We start from the raw sequence: 20,949 nt of genomic DNA on the forward strand, positions 1-20,949 counted from the left end.
TCACTATTTTCTAATAGTCCCAGCGACCCTCTACAAGGTCACATAGGTTTGGGGTCCATTCGTGGTTCGCATTCCACTTCTGGAGTATATGGTTTGTGTTGCCCCTATCCCTATGTTTCCCCATTGCATCCTATTGTAATTATACATTGTTTGCACTGTTTTCTAAGACTATACTGCATATTTTTGCTATTGTGTATATATATCTTGTGTATATTTCCTATCCTCTCACTGAGGGTACACTCTAAGATACTTTGGCATATTGTCATAAAAATAAAGTACCTTTATTTTTAGTATAACTGTGTATTGTGTTTTCTTATGATATTGTGCATATGACACTAAGTGGTACTGTAGTAGCTTCACACGTCTCCTAGTTCAGCCTGAGCTGCTCTGCTAAGCTACCATTATCTATCAGCCTAAGCTGCTAGACACCCTATACACTAATAAGGGATAACTGGGCCTGGTGCAAGGTGCAAGTACCCCTTGGTACTCACTACAAGCCAGTCCAGCCTCCTACAGGGTATGACCATACCCCTACCCCAAATAAATGGGGCCAAAGTTGTTTTGCCCACCGTGGGCAGATGGGGCAATAACCCACGATTCAATACCCGGGGGGGGGGCAGAAAACCTACTAGATGCCAGGGAATTAAAAAAAAAAATAGTGGGGTGGTGGCTACCAACCAGTATGGGCATGCTTATAGCCCCACTCCAACTGAGGGGGGTAACAGTCTTTCAGTTCTCCCTCCACAGACTAAAACATCTTATCCCATGGCAAGCAACAGGACATTCGATTACTTTGTGTTTTGGTTTTACATTTGGGCCATGAGAGCTTGTCTAACTCTCAAAATCGTCCCACTTGGAATGGTGAGGGCTGCACTTTTTGGACTTTGGGATGCTGCCATGTAGAAAAATCCACACAACCTAGACACATCTGAAAATTAAACATCTGGGTGAGTCCAGGGTGGTGTGCTTCACATGCACCCCACACCATTTTCTTACCCACAATGCCCTGCAAATCTCCAAATTTGCTGGATAACACATTTTTCCCACATTTTTGTGATGGAATCTTCCAGAATCTGCAGGAGTCCACAAAATTCCTACCACCCAGCATTGTCTCATCTATACCAATAAAAATTCTGCCCCACTTGTCAGCCTAAATTTTTTTTTTTTCAAACTGCCCTTTTGTACCCGTTATGGTTCCCCCTCAATTTCTATATATTTTTTACTCTTCCCTGTCACAGGCACTTGGCCAACCTACACAAGTGAGGTGTCATTTTTACCAGGAGACTGAGGGGAACGCTGGGTGGTTGGAAATGTGTTCAGTTGCGGTGAGCCCACACAGAAATGTGGGAAAAATGTCTTATTTTAGCTAAATTTGAGGTTTGCTGAGGATTCTGGGTAAGAAAACACTGGGGGATCCACGCAAGTCACACCTCCCTCGACTCCCTCAGGTGTCTAGTTTTCAGAAATGTTTGGGTTTGGTAGGTTTCCCTATATGGCTAAGCCCAGGACCAAAAACACAGGTGCCCCACCCGCAAAAACAGGTAGTTTTGTATTTGATAATTTTGATGTGTCCACATAGTGTTTTGGGGCATTTCCTTTTGCGGGCACGAGGCCTACTCACACAAGTGAGAAACCATTTGTATGGGGAGACTTGGGGAGTGCTGGGTGGAAGGACATTTGTGGCTTCTCTCAGATTCTAGAACTTTCTGTCACCGAAATTTGAGGAAAAAGTGTTTTTTTGGCCTAATTTTGAGGTTTGCAAATAATTCTGGGTAAAAGAAATTGGTGAGAGCCCCACAAGTCACCCCATCTTGGATTCCCCTAGGTGTCTAGTTTTAAAAAATTCAAATGTTTGGTAGGATTCCCTAGGTGCCGGCTGAGCTAGAGGCCGAAACCCACAGCTAGGCACTTTGCAAAAAACATCTCTGCCTTTTTTTGGGAAAATGTGATGTGTCCACGTTGTGTTTTGGAGCATTTCCTTTCGCAGGCACCAAGCCTACCCACACAAGTGAGGTTCCATTTTTATCGGGAGACTTGGGTGAACGCTGGGTGGGAGGAAATTTGTTTCTCCTCTCAGATTCCAGAACGTTCTGTCACCAAAATATGAGGAAAAAGTGTTTTTTAAGCCAAATTTTGAGGTTTGAAAAGGATTCTGGGTAACAGAACCTGGTGCGAGCCCCACAAGTAACCCCAATTTGGATTCCCCTAGGTGTCTAGGTTTAAAAAATGTACAGGTTTGGAAGGTTTCCCTAGGTTCCGGCTGAGCTAGAGGCCACAATCCACAGCTAGGCACTTTGCAAAAAACACGTCAGATATCAACGTAAAAATGTTGTGTCCATGTTGCGTTTCCTGTCGCGGGCATTAGGCCTACCCATGCAAGTGATGTACCATTTTTATCGGGAGCCCTGGGGGAACACAGAATGGAAGAACAAGTGTTATTGCCCCTTTTCTTTCCTACATTTTTGCCTTCCAAATGTAAGAGAGTGTGTAAAAAAAGATGTTTATTTGAGAAATGCACTGTAATTAACATGCTAGTATGGGGACCCCAGAATTCAGAGATGTGTAAATGACCACTGTTTCTCAACACCTTATCTTGTGCCCATTTTGGAAATACAAAGGTTTCCTTGATACCTATTTTTCACTCTTTATATTTCAGCAAATTAATTGCTGTATACGCGGTATACAATGAAAACCCATTGCAAGGTACAGCTCATTTATTGGCTCTGGACACCTAGGGTTCTTGATGAACCCACAAGCCCTATATATCCCTGCAACCAGAAGAGTCCCACAGATGTAACGACGTAAAATCTGACATCGCAGGAAAAAGTTACAGAGTAAAACGTGTAGAGAAATGGCAGTTTTTGTTTACCTCAATTTCAATATTTTTTTTATTTTAGCTGTAATTTTCTGTAGGAAAACCTTGTAGGATCTACACAAATGACCCCTTAGTGAATTTAGAATGTTGTCTAGTTTCTAGAAATGTTTAGCTGTCCAGGATCTAGCATCGGTTTCACACCCATTTCTGTCACTAACTGGAAGGAGGCTAAAAGCACAAAAAATAGAAAAATGGGGTATGTTCCAGTAAAATGTCAAAACTGTGTTGAAAAATGTGGTTTTCTAATTCAAGTCTGCCTGTTTCTGAAAGCTGGGAAGATGATGATTTTAGCACCGCAAACCATTTGTTTATGCCATTTTCAGGGGGAAAACCACAAGCCTTCTTCTGCAGCCTTTTTTCCCATTTTTGTTTTTTAAAACGATTTTTTTAATGTATTTTGGCTAATTTCTTGGTCTCCTACAGGGGAACCCACAAACTCTGGCTACCTCTAGAATCCCTAGGATGTTGCAAAAAAAGGGCGCAAAATTGGCATGGGTAGCTTATGTGTACAAAAAGTTATGAGGGTCTAAGCGCAAACTGCCCCAAATAGCCAAAAAAAGGCCTGGCACCTGAGGGGGAAAAGGCCTGTCAGCCAAGGGGTTAACAAGTAAGCAAAAATGAATTTGTCAATACAAAAGAAATGCTGATTTCTGGAAAAAACCCAATTGAAGGTTTGTTCATCTTCCTACTGAAGGCAAGATAGGCACACTTTCTCTCTATTGCTACAAATTATGTGCACTGGAGTGATTTGATGATTTAACGAAGAGCAGCAATACGTCATGGTGCCTTTTTTGCTACATTATTCTCCACCAAGACATGATGTTGTGTGTCTGAGGACATGGGGGAGAAGATCAACTGCGTAGGTGAGTGGGGACTCGGCTCAAGACTGAAGCACTTTTAACAAGCATTGGTAAAGCCAAGAAGCCTCACTTATATGAGATCTATTGGCTTTGTCAATCTTTTTTTGCCATTTTGCACAGCAGTGCGGCCACAATGCAACATGACTGAAAGTAAAGAAAAATAGTGCTATGATGAGGCCAGCGCTGACCGTATTTGCTTTCTTTTTGGCCATGTTGCATAGCGGCTGCGCTGCTGAGTGACATCGCTAAAAACATTAACAAAGCCAATAGATCTCATATAGGTGAGAGTTAATGGCTTTCCCAATGCCTGTTCCTATATCTGTTCTCTCTCTTTAGACCCTCTCATCTGTTGCTCAAACACACATACCTAGCATCAGAGCAGGACCAGGACTGGTCTGAGCAGCAAACCAAGCACTGGAGTCTGTGCTGTTTCTCCAACCCGTCTGTGCAACACAGCTGGGTTGGAAAAACCTAAGTGTGCCTGTCAGTTTGGAGGGCCCAAGAAGGATGTCCGAACTGACATGCGCACTTAAGTGCACTCAACTTCACTCCTCTTCCCCCTCCCATGGCCCAGCCCTGCCCCTCCCTTCGCACGTTTGCTCAGCCAGCAGCTGAAAAATAAAACGATAATAAAATAACATTGCAGAGGAGCCACCGCTGACACACTCCCTCTTTCTCTTGATCTCTTGTTTTCTCAGCCTATGTACCTTTCTCTGGGTCTCTATCTTACTCTCTTTGCCTGCCTGTGTGAGTCTATCTCACTGCTTCTTTCTGTCTGTCTGACTCTTGCTGTCTCTCATTCTTCAAATAGTAGAAGTGGTCATGTGTAGAAAAGGGTGTCCCAGTAAGGTGCAAAAGAGGTATCTTTTTAAATACAAAACACAGGCATAAATAAAACATGTCCCACAACTCTTAAACCTGTGTACCCGCTAGTGTTGTTAAAACATAACAGACAAGGCGAAAACTGCCATTGCCACACACAGTAGATTTAACTTTTGTATACTGAAGGTTTATGGAGCTTCACTAGGAGGCACAGAACAGAATGGACAGCACCAGTGCAAGCTTTCCTGCCATACAGACCAGGAACAGCCAAGGCAACAGCAGTGCAAACCTCAGTACACACAACGACCATGTAAGGCATGGACTACTTTTGTCCAAGGTTTGAGGCTTATCATCCTCTGATTGTTACACAGCAGACACACCCTCTAAAACTGATAAGTGCAAGGCTAGGGACCACAATGCTGGCACGTCAGCACGCCTCCTATTGCATTCTGATGTGTGCACTTCATAGTGTTATCAGTTAGAGAAAAGTTGGCAAACAGTGTTGGCACAGACGGTGCTTGTATTTCCAAGCATGTGTTTCTGGGCTCCTGCCTGACTTCAGCAGAAAGTGGGAAGATGGAAGCACTAGTTGCGGCTGCACCGGTGGCAGACACTCTCCTGTTTCTAGTAACTGTAAACACTGGGACCTGCATCTCCGAGACTTAAAGACCGCAGCTGGAGAGCTGGCGCTGGGTTGCTAGCAGAGTGCAGAGTTGCTCTCCTTGGTCTTCTTATGAAGAGGCACAATAAGCTGAGTGATCATACCTTCAGGCACGCTGTGGCCCAAGTGAGGGGATTGGTGGATTTAGGAGGGCAGGGGTAAGCGACTCCTCAAGCGAAGGCCGCCGCCTCGGATAGGAGACAGGAAACACTAGGAATATGCTGCGTATGCCAATTCTGTTTACGTCACCCACTTAGGTGAGCGGAACTTACATTCACACTGCATGAACCGGAGTTTTCCTGTCGTGGAGGTGGAACTCACCTCAAGGGTAAGGGCTGAGATGAGAAAGATGGACATAAAAATGATTACCGCTGTATTTTTGGTCCAGCAATGTTTTTTAAAAACAACATCTGCATTTCCTTAACTTGACGAGAACGACATTTTCTAATGGGCAGTACCAAATTCATAATTGTTCTCTCTGAATCTACATAAGTCAGTGTATATTTTACCGGCATATCCAGAAAATGTGTTCATCAAGTGTAATGTGTTAGCCAAATAAATTAAATGGTTTCTTCTACTGCCTATGCATGTTTAAACTGTATGTAAATATTAGAATGCTACTAATGTAGGGCTATTAAAAAACAGACGCGGACATGCAATCGTATGCCCTGTTTGCTACTTTAAGACTGAAGAGACAACTAAGGTCAAAGTGACTGCGCGTAGCTCGGAAAACTCACCTGTACACTTTTCCCAGTCATAGCACACGTCATATCCGCAGGGCGCTTGCACTGTGCTGTTTGCAGACAGCTGTATCCTCTCAAGGACCCAGCTCAAATTGACGTCTTGGCAGGCCCCAGAATGCAGGAAATGAAGTTGCTTTTCTCCCAGGCACTTCTCAGCCAAGAACTCACAGCTGGATGTTGTAATAGTGCTTTCTGTGGCTGCATCGAATATGCACAGATCTTCTGAATAGTGTCTAAAAAGTAGAGTAGAAATAATTGATTGGAAGAGAAAAGAGGGCTATACTTGAGATTAAAAGAAGGTTGTGCTACTTTAAAATGTATCCTAGAGAACGGAAGACAGGCGTTTACTTAGATAGAGCAAGGACTAGAGCTATTCTTACATAGGGGAAAATTGTTCAATTTACCAACTGTATTAAATTAAATATAGATTTTATGGGTCCTACAGAAGACATACTTAGATTCATATACACTATGGTGCAGCTTGAGGGTTCGCGATGGAGTGTTGGGCAACCAGTAGCAGTGATCAACTTCGACGTGCAACAGGTTTCCTGCACCAAAAGTCGGTGCTAGTGCAGAGTAAAATGTCACTTCGGCAAACCCTGATAAGTTATGCAAAGAAGAATTAACGTTCTGATAACAGGAAAATCAACATCTCTTTGCTTCCTCTCAAAGTCAATCATCTAAAGACACAGAAAATAGCACCACCTGGCTTTACGTAGACTTCTAGGCCCAGATTTATCAAGGTTTTGCATCATCCTTGTGCCACGCTAGGTGAAGAAGAGAGATGCAGAACCTAGAATGCGATTTACCATGCCACTCAGAAGCACCCTGAGTGGCTTGGGAATCCTGGTGTCGCTGCCTTGCGTTACACTGTGCTGGGAATGCATTACATGGGTGGATCGTGGGTGTTCCCACGCATCCACCCATGCATTCTGACACATTCCCAGATTTACCAACACTGGTTGACCTAGGAATGCTTCTGATTTGTATGTATTTCCGAGGGTCCCTGCACTGGAGCCAGGCAGCATTGGGTGCCCCAGTGCAAGGAGACAACAGGTACGTCCTCTCCTTGTCCACATCATGCTAGATTTGGCTCATTCCTGTTCTCACCCTGTCACACAAAGCAGCACAGCGAGTTGTCTTGCGGTGTTGCTTTGCTTTGGCGTAATAATAAATCAGGGCTTTAGTGCGGAGTGAAAAGTGGGGTAAACAACAGGCATGTGTTCGAGTGGGTGACAATGTGTTATTTTTTCAATACATAATATGTGTTAGTTTCGAAATATTTCCACATATTCTGGAAGCCACCCTTGTAATGTCACACAAGATACCACTCAATAAAAACGTGGAGCGTATTATTTCCATTTGTAGCACCAACGATGTCAACGGCGTGCAAAGCTTTGTAAATAGGATGGTGTGCTATTTTTGCTGCTTACCTTCACAAAGCATTCCTCCACACAATTTTTTGTAATTGTAGGCATTAGTCTTGCAATACATCATGGTCTCTTACAGTATCCATGAGAATTATTTCTCTGCAGTGGCAAACTATGCATGTGCCTGAACTAAAAGTGTGTGATACTGCCTCAGCGGTGCTTGAGGGTTCCTTCTGACATTCTGATATCCAAGCAAGGCGTTTTACACCATATCTGACATTAGTGAAACATGCTACGGAGGCAGTAGCTAGCATTCATCCCTACATGCGTTTGTATTCAAGAATAGGCCCACAAGTGCTGGTGGTGTACCACAGTGACATCTATCTATCTAAACCCTGTGCATGAGGAGTGGGATTGCATTTAGACAGGCCCTGTAAGGGGGCCAAGAGGTAAATGATCTCACAGCATATCTAAAAACCCATTCTAGACTGCCTATTATTTGTGAATGCTAGCGAGGCAAAGCTGGGCAAAGGGCAATGCTATTTTCTGTATGCTGAATGGCCCCATTAAAACGAAAGCTTATAATCTGATGAGTAGTTGATGGGATAAAACAGATAACCAGACAATCACTCACTCTTGGAGGGATTTTGCATTGTAATCAATTTTTACCCTGCCCATACGAAAGGTTCTAGCTCTGCTGATGCCAGAGTTCCTTAGCCCTGTACACCAGATCTTCCACTACAGCACTTGCCTCAAAGTCCAGGCCCTCCCTAAATGAAGGGAATGAATGCTGATTTACCAAATTGCTTTGGTAGCAGAAGTGATAACACACTGACTTCAATTCCAGTATAAGTGGACAGTATGCCCAGTGCAGACTTCAGTATAGTGCCCCTACATGCTTGGAAACACCCGCAGTGTCAAAGGGAGATCAGAGTTGTGCAGACTGACAATGAATTCCCTAAATTGGGTGCATGTGCAAATGCGAAAATATGGTGATGTAAATTCTGCCAGCAATGATGGACATTTATGGATTTCTGTCGGAGATTTTCTCCTAACGTGCACCCTCTTTTGGTGGGTAAGGCCACTTTGGTGGTGAACCTCTACTGCCCTAACTGCTACGTTTGTGGGGTTAAACATCTGCCACATCTGTGACCAACCTCATTACGGCCTGCACGTTTTTTTAAACAAGCCACTGATTCTTCCCTGAATACATCCAGACAGCACCTAATGTGTTAGCTTTTGAGGAGGCTATGAAACTATATCTGTACCTTTATTTACTGCCAACCATATAACCTCATTCACAGCCTCTGCTATGACAAAGACCATGTCGATGGCCCCATTTATCCCTTTTAGTGAAGGCCATTTCTGTTTGCATTGTTGCAAAGCTTTACACATTTCTTGTGGCAACATTCATTCTCTAGATATCGTGTCAATAAATAAAAAAACAGAGGCTTCCAGTACTGAGACTGGAAGTTACAAAACATTTCACATGGTTCTTACAACCTGCTTACTCAATCTTGGTTCCATAAACTGTTCATTGCGATCAGTTTACAGCTGTCTAAGCAAGATCTCTAGATTTACTGGCTCTAGGAGTGGCACTACAACATAAATATAGACCATTGCCAAGTCTGTAAACTAAAAAGGTTTTCTGCTGAAAGAATTGTGTCATATCATGACATCCTCTCAGCGGTTTAGCTGCTAGTTGTGTCCATCCTGGACTAAATGAATGTGGTCTGGCTAATGTTCCTAAGAGTTTGCTTCTTTCCTTCAAGGCACTGCTGAATATTGGAACTTGTTTCTGGGGACCAAGTATAGTTATATCACGATCATTATTTGAGCCGTTCAGTGGTTCGACTGGAAGTGAGACAGTGCATCAAAGTGGCCTGTTTTGTTATAAAGGCAACTTGTTTTGGGTTGGAGTTGCATTTGAGAACTGGCCTATTGTAAAGGTGTCCTCTGTCTTTGACTCACTTGTGTTGACTGTTTATTTAGACTTAAGATCTAATGTCTATTTATTATATTTGCTCTCCTGTGCAAGGCTTGTATTTCGTTGTGGGTTGACCTTGAAAAGTTATGAATTCGTATAAATGAAACAAATTAGTAAACAAATAATGTATGTAACAGCAAGTTTGCATGTTGCTCAACTCTGGCATGATACTCACTTTCTTCCTACCACAAGTCATGCTTGTGTGCCACAGTTCTCAGTTCAGCATAAACAGTGCATAATTTTAACACAATAAATTATATAAACTCCCCAAAAATGTTTCCTGTAAACCTTCCACATACCTGCAGTCCTCTTGAGGAGACAAGCAAACACATTCAGATCCAATTTCCTTTTGCCCGGGGTTGCATTTACCTGGTGGTCTATCTGCAATACAAATAGATCGGAGTTAAACCATGTAAAAGGTGTTTGGGGCTATCTAACATCAAATTATTATAGAACTCTTTCTGCGGGCTACTGGAATCCCGATTGAGGCACAAACAGCAGTTTACGCCTGAATCAGGATTCCAAATAATGTGAAATTACCATTCTCAATTTTCCTTATTTTTATGTAAACACATTCTTATTGATTTGTTCAAATTCTACAACTTCTCTGGTAGGAACAAAATTTTTAGGGCATATATTGTTAAATAGCAGTCATTGCATGTACCTTTCTATACCCGTTTGTCAAGATATTACCGCTATAAGGGATCATCTTAAGCAGACATCAACTGTGGGTGATGTTACCTCCACACCAGGTAGCTCCCCTCCGCTCACAGCTCGCCACCGCTCCCCCCACTCATTTAATACATACTTTCAGTGTCACTGGGAGTGGCTCCCAACAATGTACACAATCAATAGCTGTAGTGGCCGGTTATGGTAACTTATGCGTTATCTTTGTAAATGTGCACTAACTTGTTCCAGATTCCTGCAGAGGGTCTTTTACGTAACCCTCGCCTTTCCTCCACGCAGAGTGCTCTACCTCAACCCAATCTACTGCCTCTCGCCTCCAATTTTCTAATGCAGGTGGCATGGCTGCTTTCCACCTCTTGGTCATGGTTATGGCCTGATTAGCCAACAGTATGGCAAGGTCCACAATCTTAGTGACAGCATTCTTCTTGGGTCAAATGCATATCCTCAGTAAGCAGCTTTCTATGTTCCCCATGCTAGTCTTTCCTGTGGTGCGACCCACGAAGGCTAGTACTGCAATCCAATATTTTTGTATTGCTAGGAAGCTCTACTCCATGTGCTGAAAATTTGCTGTGCTGTCTCTGCACCTTAGGCAGGCAGTGGAGGCCTCTGAGTGTATTCAACCAATTTTATAAGGTGTAAGGTACGCCCTAAGCTATATATGCAACTGGATACATCTAAAGTGGGCATTACGGGATATCTTCTACTGTTATTCTAAAACCCTTTGCCGCTTTTTGTTGTTGAATTCACGGCCCTCAAAGCTTTCCCATTTGTCTCTTAGTGCCTGCAAGGAAACCCCTGTGTTCTAGTAGGGATTTACAGAGGGAGGAGACCACTCTTCCACCTCATCCTATTGCGTAGAGAGATTATAGCATTGCATGTGGGCTCAATAGGGTCTATTTTCCACTGCTTCCTAAGAGCATGCACTATCCTGCTGTATAGCAAGAATTGTCCTCTTGCAACATCCCATTCACCTACCAATGTCTTCAAGACTATAGGGGTACCACCCTGAAGTAAGTGTCCAATAATGTCAAACCCTGTTGTTTCCCACTCGTGTAAGCCCCTGAGGGTAGGGTGTCCCAACGTGTTTGGCAGTCCCTTCATAGGTATTGCCAGCATGTATGCCAGTACCAGTTTCTTATAGATAACACTCCGTCTCAGACATTCCAGCGCCGTTCTAGCCAGCAGTGGAAATTCTCTCTTGTTACACGATTTTTCCTTACCTAAATATCACTAGGTAAACCTGGTGCAATTTGTGTTGAGAAAATTGCAACATTGTGAGTTCTGTGGCTCAGAAAGGTGGAAAATATGCAGTATAATGTTTCTGCTCCATATTCTGAAGCGCAGAACCTGAAATGAAGAAGTAGTACCACAGATGGTAATTTTGAACAAGGTATTACAATACACTATTTACCTTATGCAATAATACATCAACAAATAATGGAGTATTCATAATGTGATCCTATGCAGATAAACCTCTGATTGCCTTTTTGTTTCGATATTATAACTATGCACAGGGTACAAATAAGACTGCATTACAAATGGGCCATTATCTTCGTGTGGTATTACCGCACCCATGAGCATACCTATCAATAATGCGTCAGTGCCTTGGCGCGTTGGGATATGGGAGGCCCATTTGTCAAGGAGTAAACGGTGAACAGATTTGTCAAGTTTCATCCTTGATTGCCTGAGGACAGGACAACCTTTCCCAGTAGCTATGATACCACACAGCTCAGAATAGTACAAATGAAATGTCTTAAGTGTTTCTTTAAGAGGGCCCGAGTTAGAGGAAAAAGATCAAAACGGCAAAAAACTCCTCCAAAACTTTGTAGTTCTTGATTGAAGATGAACATTAAACAGCATGTCACAAGCGTCACCCTCACATCAGGGAAGACTCAACAGCCAGACAGCGACTCTAGCAGAGGATCAAGATGGTAAGGCGCAAAAATCAAGGTGAAAAAGCTTAGATGATGAATGAGACAAAAATAGGATAACAAATGTGATACAACACATGTATCACTCTTAAATGCCACCTTTATACCTGATTGAAACAGGAACTGATATCACAGGAAAAGACTCAACTTCAGCTTAGGTTGGAAACTTTAGGGAAGATTCCTGAACAGACCACGATCTTGCAAAGGGCAGTTCTCAGGACTTATCAATCGCCCTTTATTGTAATGCATTACATCAGCCTTATTCACAACAAGGAACCCAAATTTGACACCCTTTTTCTAGTACAACACTTCAGAGTCTGATAGACTTCCCATCTGATGCTCTATACCGATCCAGTAGGTGACCCCAACTGTGGAAACACCAGCACAGACTAGGATGTAGGAACATCCAGCCACAGGAGGAGTGTAGCATCCCTCAACACTTTGATTAACAATGCAGCATGTGCACTGCCTTATTCTTGATACTCACAAATTCTGGTAAGCTCTTGGTGTAAATGTAACGCCACTTCACCCCAAGTATTACTGTCATTAACTATCCAACTGGGGTGCAGAAGGTCCTTGTCCTTGTTTGATTTAGGTCCCATTGTCCCCTTGCTACACCACTAACCACACCCTATACATAATAAAACTCTCTGGTGCAATATATGTAGTGTGAAGTACTACTTCATCATTCTAATTGCTACACCTCTGAGTGTGGAATCATACAGCTACACTGAGTGTTTGCCTCTACGATAATGTCAGAAACATGCAATTTTATTATTTTTCCCTGCAGCGATCCGTTTTTACCTTGTGAAAGTCATTGGGGAAAACCCATGGGGTGCAATAATTATCACATAGTAATCTAATAGAGATAGCACAAGTAAGGAGAGCTACCATGTCTCTTCCATAAAGGCCTCTCTTGAATCAACCCCACTCTTCATAAAAGAAACCCAACTCTGAAGCTGTGAAGATGTTTTGGTTATTGTCTCCACATTGGAGCATGTTCCACACTCCTGGTGTTAGTGAGGCAAGTTTATAGCAAGAAAGAGTATACCTTCACTCAATAAACTGCAAATCGGGGCACCACATTTTAAGAAAGTGCCTCTTTTTGTATGACCATGTAACCAGTTTTTGGACTAATGCTGCTGTTTTTTTACTCTGAAGTGCACTGGGCCCTGCTGACCAGCCTCTGGTGCATGTGCTCCGACCTTCAAATGTGTATGTGCAATTTAGCTAATCCCTGTTTGTCATATTTAATTTACCTATAGGTCCATAGTATATGGTACAAAGTGCATCCAGGGCTAGTGAGTTAAATGTCACTAGTGGACTGTGGCACTCATTGTGCCACTATTGCAATGACAAGGTGAAAATATAGCTCTGCCACTGAAACCTAGATGGGAAGCATTTAAACTGCAAACCCGACACGGCAAAATAAACCCTTTTCAAGGTCAAAACCTTCCTTTTTAACATTTTAAAAGTCACCTACGCGGAAGGCCTTAGCAGCCCACAAGGCAGGATGCTAAGTAGTAAAGAGAAAGACATGTTCCTTTTATACTTTACATTCTTTAACAGTAACAGTAAAAACTCAAATTTGTTGTTTTCACTGTACCAAGGTCAGTAGCCCCATTGGCTAACATGAAGTTTCACTAGCCTATACGCAAAGTGCCAAGTTCCCTTTGGGACCACCAAAAGTAGTACTCCATGGAATCAGTTAATCATTACATTAAGCCCAACTTTATGCTGATGTCAGACTTAAAGTAATTTTTAATGCCTACATGTCTTTACAAAGTTGCCACTTTCTGGCCCCAAACTTCTAGTAGTTGCTTTTGATTAACTGCAGCAGCTGTCATCCAATATATTCTGCTGCCCTCCTCCTAAGAAGAGTGAAGGGCTCCCAGGAAAAGGAATAAAGGATCTGATGGAGGGAGTGAGTGGAACCTCCTCCTCCCAGGATGGCCCTAAGGTGGTAGCCACAGATGGCCAAGCTTCAAAGAGGCTACCTCCTCTGAGAGGCAAATGTGAGTCACATCTTAGCTTGCCTGCTTCTTTGTGTAGGTAGACAGGGTGGCATCTCTTGCAGGGGGGAACCCACTGCAGAGCTGATTTTCCAGGAGAGGTGACTCATTATAGTGGACATACCTCAGGGTTTTGCCCATGGCTCTGTCACAGGGAAGAAGGGCCTTGACATTTTGAATATGGACAGAGAGATGCACTGTGGGATTATTTAACGACAACCCCACAGGAAATGAGGTAAAAGTGGATTAGGGTGCCCCATGGGAATTGTAGCCCCAATGACTAGTAACTCCTCCCCACCCAAAAAGTTGAAATTGGCATAAAAGTGGTGCCCTTGGCTTCCAGCCTCAGAGCACCATTGGACTCAGAAAAAAAACAGAAGAAAGACTGCACCTGCTGATCCTGTGGACCCCTGAAAGAGAGGCTGCACCCAGGAAGACTGCACTGTCTGCACTTACTGGACTTCAGAAAGAGAAGGGCTGCTCCTGCTGTTGAACCCACAGAGGAGTTGGTTCCTTACGGTTTCAGGGGAGTTGATGTGGCATCAGTGGCGAGGCGTCGGTTCCTTACTATCTGGTGGTGTTGATAAATCCAGAAGATTAAGACGCAAGGCATTGACTTTGCACTTTTGCAATGACCCCACAGGGCCACAGGTGCAGCAGCGGAGTCAGGTGATGGGGACACTGCACTGAGGACTTACACTGTGGCGGGACTGCGGAGGCGCTGCAGCAGCGTCAGTCATGGTTATTGCACTTAGCGGGGTCCACAGCTCCGGTGCAGGCAGCGGCATGGTGTCGGGCAGTGACGCTGGTTCCAAAATCGCTCTGCAGTTGATGTACTTGGTTTATTCTTGGTTATACTAAAACTCACTCCCAAGGGCTCAGGAACTGGATTTGACACCACATGGGGAGTCAGGACTCTAAGCAAGAGAGCTCAAGAGCTGGCAGATGAAGTCTTTGTTGTCCCTGAGACTTCTCACAGGAGGCAAGCTCAGTCTAAGCCCCTGGATAATCTTTGGAAGCAGGATGTAGAAAGTAAAGTCCAGTCCTTTAACTCATAGGACAGAAGCAGCAAGGAGCAGGCCAGCACAGCAAAGCAACAGGCAGAGTGTCTGTCCCTCTTACAGCAGCTAGCTTGTCTCCCTGGCAGAATATCCTCAGTCCAGAAGTGTTCCTAGGTTGTGGTCTTAGAAGTCCAGTACATATACTCATTTCTGTCTTTGAAGTAGACAAACTTCAAAGTAAAGTCTTTGTAGTTCACACAACCCTGCCTTTCCTACCCTGGCCCCAGACACACTCCAGGGAGCTGGAGACTGGTTTGTATAAGGACAGGCACAGCCCTATTCAGGTGCAAGTGTGAGCTCCTCCCACCACTCTAGCCTAGGAAGACCCATCGGGATATGCTAGGCACACCTATGCTTACTTTGTGTGACTGTCTTGACTGAATTCACAAACAGACCAACTGTCATCATGGCCCAGACGTGTATTCCACAAACAGGCAGAGGCACAGAATGGTTAAGCAAGAAAAATGCCCACTTTCTAAAAGTGGCAAAATTACAATTTAAAAACCAACTTCACCAAAAGATGTATTTTTACATTGTGAGTTCAGAGACCCCAAACTCCAAATCTCCATCCGCTTTCAATTAGAAATTACACTTAAAAGATATTTCAAGGCAATCCCCATGTTATCCAATGGGAGAGAGAGTCCTTGCAATAGTGAAGCCTGAATTTAGCAACATTTCACTATCAGGGCATGTAAAATACACCAGTACGTCCTACCTTTTAAATAAACTGCACCCTGCCCATGGGCTGCCTTGAGCCTACCGTAGGGGTGACTTACAGGTAATAAAAGTGGAGGTTTGGGCCTGGCAAGTGGATGCACTTGCCAGGTCGAAATGGCAGTTTACAACTGCACACACAGACACTGCAGTGGCAGATCTGAGACATATGTACAGTTCTACTCACGTGGGTAGCACAATCAGACCTGCAGGCCCACCAGTAGCATTTGATTTACAGGCCCTGGGCACACATAGTGCCCCTTACTAGAGACTTACTAGTAAATCATATATGCCAATCAGGGATAAACTAGTCACCATTTAGACAGAGAACACTTGCCCTTTATCACTGTTCAGCAGTGGTAAAGTGCCCAGAGTCCTAAAGCCAACAAAAGTAGATCAGAAAAAATAGGGGGAAGAAAGCAAAAAGTTTGGGGATGACCCTGCAAAAAGACCCAGGTCCAATAATTAGCTTAATTGTAAATAAATCCTTTCATAAAACATCTGTACAAGGTGGTCAAGTATTTTGTTCACTCGCCTTTCTTCCCAGCTTCCCATGTGCCCCTGGCTGCCATCACCAGGGCCTGGAGCATGCTTGGTCATGCCTTCTGGCCTCAGGGTGCATCGGCCAAGGCAAAAATCCTTAAGCCCGTTTTACACAGCCACTGAAGCTCCACAACAACCTGTAATGAAAGCTCATATGACTGATTGTGTTTCTCCTGCACTGCATCATCTGACCGTGAGTGGCGGTCCTGGATTAGAACTCCACAACCACACCCTGCCTCGTGGGCCTCGAGATCCATGTTTTGTCGTCACATCTTTTGTGTCCCATTAGAGTCTTGCCATTGTGCCCCTTGTGTTACCTGTCACCTTTAGTCCCTCTTGGGTGGAGGAATCCCTGGGCTAGCGGGACTCTGAAGGCCTCCTACCCTGAGCACCCATTCCCCCAGGCAACACCATTTGTACCAGTACCACTGTCTTCCTCACCCCAAAATGACTAATGTGCCGGCCCAACTTGAACTGCGTTCAGTGGCACAGGAGGTTCAAGGCTGCCATCAGCTCCACTATCACTAACTAGTGCACATTAGCCGGGCCGACTGGAAACCAAAGCAAGACTTTTTAGTGGAGATCCCAGTATAGTAACGTGGTGGAACATGTAACATAAAATTTGGTTCCCAGATTTTGGACTAGGACTAGACTGAATCTCCAATGTATATCGGACTCTGATGCTAAGTATTTGTGTTTGGCTGTTTTTGTTTTATATGGAATTAAAATACTTCTGTTTTGAATGCCAAAGTATTGGCTGAACTGTGATTTATAAATACTTATTGTGCACACAGGTTTTGGAGCATATATCACCTCCTTGGATAAGACTTGGACTTCTCTGCCTAGCTACCTTCAGGATCGATTGTTAATGGGGCGTTTTTGGTGCTCAACGTTAAGTCCAATAGTAAGGAGGCCCTAAAACAAAAAAGGTAAAAAGCCATAACTAACACAATTGGAGGCAACTAGCTACCTGTGCTGTGCATCTACAGCTATTTTGAACACCAGCACTCTTTCTGATGGTAGATTGCAGCACAGTACAATAATATTAATCGTGTAATTTATTTTATTTTTTTCCCCAAGGACTGGGGAATCACCCTGCCTCTATGTTTCTTGATACCATCTGACTCCCAGTCCCCTGGGAGACCAGCAGTGCTGGCCAGTCTACACCCCATACCTGTCTGAGCCACCCCAATTGGTTGAAACATTCAGATTACTGAGGCAGCCCCTGGCAAACTGAACCAGCATGCTCACCCTGTTATCTCAGCCCTCCAAAAGAGTACCAGCTGCGTGCTGTGGTCCTTTTGGTTATGTAGCAGCTGCAGCACAAACCGCGTCCATCCTAGTGCTGTCCCACCACACTGACTGCAGCAGCTATGGTCCAGATTCCAGCTGCAGCATGGATAAACCTGCATCAGTTCATCCGTCTGCTGCACCATTAGTGCCACAAGAGTCCAATTATAACATGTTTTCGAGCTTTAGATCAGGCTTTACGTTGCAGCTGCCAGCAGATCTTATGTGATCAGCATAAAGAGCATTCTACTGAGAGTACTGAGAGAGGGGCTTTGGCTCGTCCCACATGTTGTTTCTTTTGTACGCAACATCAGATTTCGCAGAAGGTGTAGTGGCCACGGAGAAATACCTTGAATTGCACTTTTTGCTTTGTGTGAAAGATTATGCTCAGTAATTTGTGCCTGGGTTGCCTTGGGTGCTAATTTAATCATCAACACCATACGCCTAATGTGCTTAAAATTTAAAGTTATGCCCTAAGCCAGTAGGCCTGGCATATGTATTGTGAATAGCATATGTTAAAGCCAATAGGCATTTAAGAGTGTGTTTTCATTACATTGTGTTAAAGCCTTTAAAGAGGTGTTTCATTCCACGAATTTTACAGATGAAGGCAGTCAGCAAAGTTTTAATGTTGCTTACATTTTAGTGTTGGTCACTCTCTCGAACAAACTCTGAGAGTAGAAGGTGGAGTTGTTTTCTTGCCAACTCTCACCTTGTCTGTATTTATATTTTAAGACTGCATGTGTTGTGGGAAAAAGTATGCTCAATCCAGTAGGCCTGAGCTGGTTATGGTGACCAATCAATGAAAAAGGCTAACAGTCTGATTGGTTCACTGGGAAAAGATGCCCGATGCCATAGGTCTGATCTGTTTACTATGGAAATCTATGACAAGGCCTATGGACTAGGCTTACTTATTGTCAAAACCATACATTATAGTCAATAGGTCTTTACTGGTGAATTGTTATTACACTGTGTTAAAGCCCATAAGGAGGTATTTGTCATGGACTCTCACAGATTACCATAGTAGATTCCCAAAGTAGGCAAGTGTTTTGGTGTTGGTCGCCTACTCTAATAAACCCCGTGTGTAGACATTTGCACTGTGATAATTCTTTATAGTATTGTATTTTATTTGAACACGTGTTCGGTCAATAAAAACCATTACACGAAGAAAAGAGAGAAAAAGAAAAAAGAAGAAAAGAAGAAAAAAAGAAGGGAAGACAAAAAAACAGGGAGTCATAAAGACAGAAATAAAATCGATTTGGGTTAGAATGTTTCAACTAAGTTACGGATTGCTACGATGTTGCTTGCAGACTGATGTGCGCGTTTGCCTCGCTTGTTCAGTCTCTTGAAGAAGGCGCGCTAATTTATCCGAAAATTGAGCCAGTCTGCAGCTGTGCTGTACGTCGTCCCCTTTAAAGCCTGCCAATATCGCCAGTCTGCATCTGCGCAGTCCCCTTTGAAGCCAAACTGGTCGTAAGAGCCTGTTATGATCTGTCGTGTTGCTTTTGCATAGGCATATCTGATGGATTAGCGTTTCCAGAGCCAGCCCGCATAATCGACAAGTGTCGGTCATGTTGTCCACCTTGGAAGGTGAGCATATGTTAGAAGGCAGACAATTCAAAATTTCATAAAGGCTGCTTTAGTCCGTGGATTAATTGCTGCTCCCAGATATAGTTGTGGGATTAGAGAGCCATATGATGATAGCACCAACCAGGCATGGGTTTGTGTCAATGCCTCTTTGTCCTGAAGATGTGAGAGAGACTTGCTTTTGTTGCAAGTTTGACGAGCTGATGTGAGCTGAGTTGGAGTAGCTGATCTCCCAGGCCCAATGTTGTCGGGGAGGACTCAAGGTAGAGGCGGAAGGCTGAAGTTGGATCCGAAGTCAATTCCACCCAAATAAGAGAGCTTAGTGAGCCTTCTTTTGCTACCTTGAGTTTATGGCTTAGGTTGATAAACGCCCCTTTCTTTGCTAAAGACTGCCTTACCAAGCCAAGTTCTAGGTGAACTTGGGCCGGTAAAACGTAATTTGGTAAGCTGAACAACCTCTTGAAGAGCTTAGTGATTTTGTCCAAGTGGTCGTCGCCGTGGCCTCTTAGAATTTCGCTGACATATATGATTGTTGGTACTAATTTGGTTTGAATGACCTTTAATAACGGCAGATAAGTTGAAGAACCAGTTGCTTTTTTAACGCTGTTGAACGCAAATTCAGACGAGGTGGATTTCTGACTAAGGGACTCCAGTTGGGGTTTGAAGGAGCCATTGCTGTCAAGAAGAACCCCTAGGTATTTGTATTCGCGCACTACTTCAACCCTATTGTTACCCAAGTGCCACTGATGTCGCGTCCGCCCAGTCGTCTTAAAGGGCATGATTTTTTATTTTTTCAAATTCAGCTGTTGCATTAAGTAGCCTCAGCAGGCCTATTCTAGTGTGGCTGAAAAGGATGAGATTGTCGGCGTACATCAAGTTCGTCATGGCAGTTTGCCCCAGCCTTGGTGAATGTGAGTTCACCTTGTCCAGTTCTGCCGGTAGGTCAGCCAAAAATAAATTGAAGAGAAGGGGTGCAAGCACACATCCCTGATGCAGACCCTGTAGAGTGGGAATTTTCCTAGAAAGGTGCGTCCCACCACCCAGTTTGACTCTCACCCAGGTATCTGTGTGGAGAAGGACTATTGCTTTCAACAACTGGGAGGGAATGCCTCAACTTGCGAGCTTCAACCAGAGTTTCCCTCTTTCTACTCACTCCAATGCAGCTTTGTAGACTATAAATGAAAGAATCAGGGGCTTCTTGGCACGTTGGCATTGGTCAAATAATAGTGCAACGGCCATGAGATTGGCCGTCGTGCCCACCCCTTCGGAGAATCCAGTTTGGTTGAATGGGATCAGGTTGTTGGCATTAGCCCAGGTTTCAAGCTCTTCTAAGGGAATTCCTGCAAAGATTTTTGATTCGACATCTAGGAGTGCTATTAATCAGTAAATTGCTGGGTCATTAGTCGCACCCCCTTTATAGATGGGGGTGATAGTTGAGCCTCTCCATGCTTGCGGGATGATGTTGGTAACAAGAATACAATTATAGAGTGTCGAGAGATGTTTTGCCCAGAAATCTGGGGCCTCTTTTTACAGGGCGGCAGGGATACCATTGGGACCCGGTGCTCCCTCGCTCCTGCACTTAGTAATTCTCATCCTGTTTCAGGGGGAACCAAAAAACAGCTGCGTTGTTGTTTTGGAGAGCCGATGGAGGTACAGGTTGATGCTTTTGCCTCACCTACAGGGTGCTTAGTCGAAAGGCCAAAATGGTGTGAGAGATACTGATACCAGGTGGGCTCAGAGATATTAATCATGGTGGGGGAGTGTGTTACTTTATAGTATTGTATTTGCTGGCTCCAATTTTGTATATAT

The 20,949-nt window shown here is 43.9% G+C and overlaps 1 protein-coding gene across 2 annotated transcripts in view; it reads right to left on the reverse strand.

Annotated features, from left to right (window-relative positions):
* LOC138283476 (complement component C6-like) overlaps positions 1–20,949 on the reverse strand; it is a 337,439-nt gene that overhangs the window by 21,993 nt on the left and 294,497 nt on the right. For both annotated transcript variants that reach the window (XM_069221431.1, XM_069221430.1), the window contains 2 exons: positions 9,618–9,699; positions 5,956–6,194 (listed from right to left, as the gene is read on the reverse strand). In XM_069221431.1, coding sequence (XP_069077532.1) covers positions 5,956–6,194; positions 9,618–9,699 — 321 coding nt within the window. The remainder of the gene's footprint in view (positions 1–5,955; positions 6,195–9,617; positions 9,700–20,949) is intronic.

The sequence above is a fragment of the Pleurodeles waltl genome, chromosome 1_1 (assembly GCF_031143425.1).
Source record: "Pleurodeles waltl isolate 20211129_DDA chromosome 1_1, aPleWal1.hap1.20221129, whole genome shotgun sequence".
Taxonomy (NCBI): Eukaryota; Metazoa; Chordata; class Amphibia; order Caudata; family Salamandridae; genus Pleurodeles; species Pleurodeles waltl.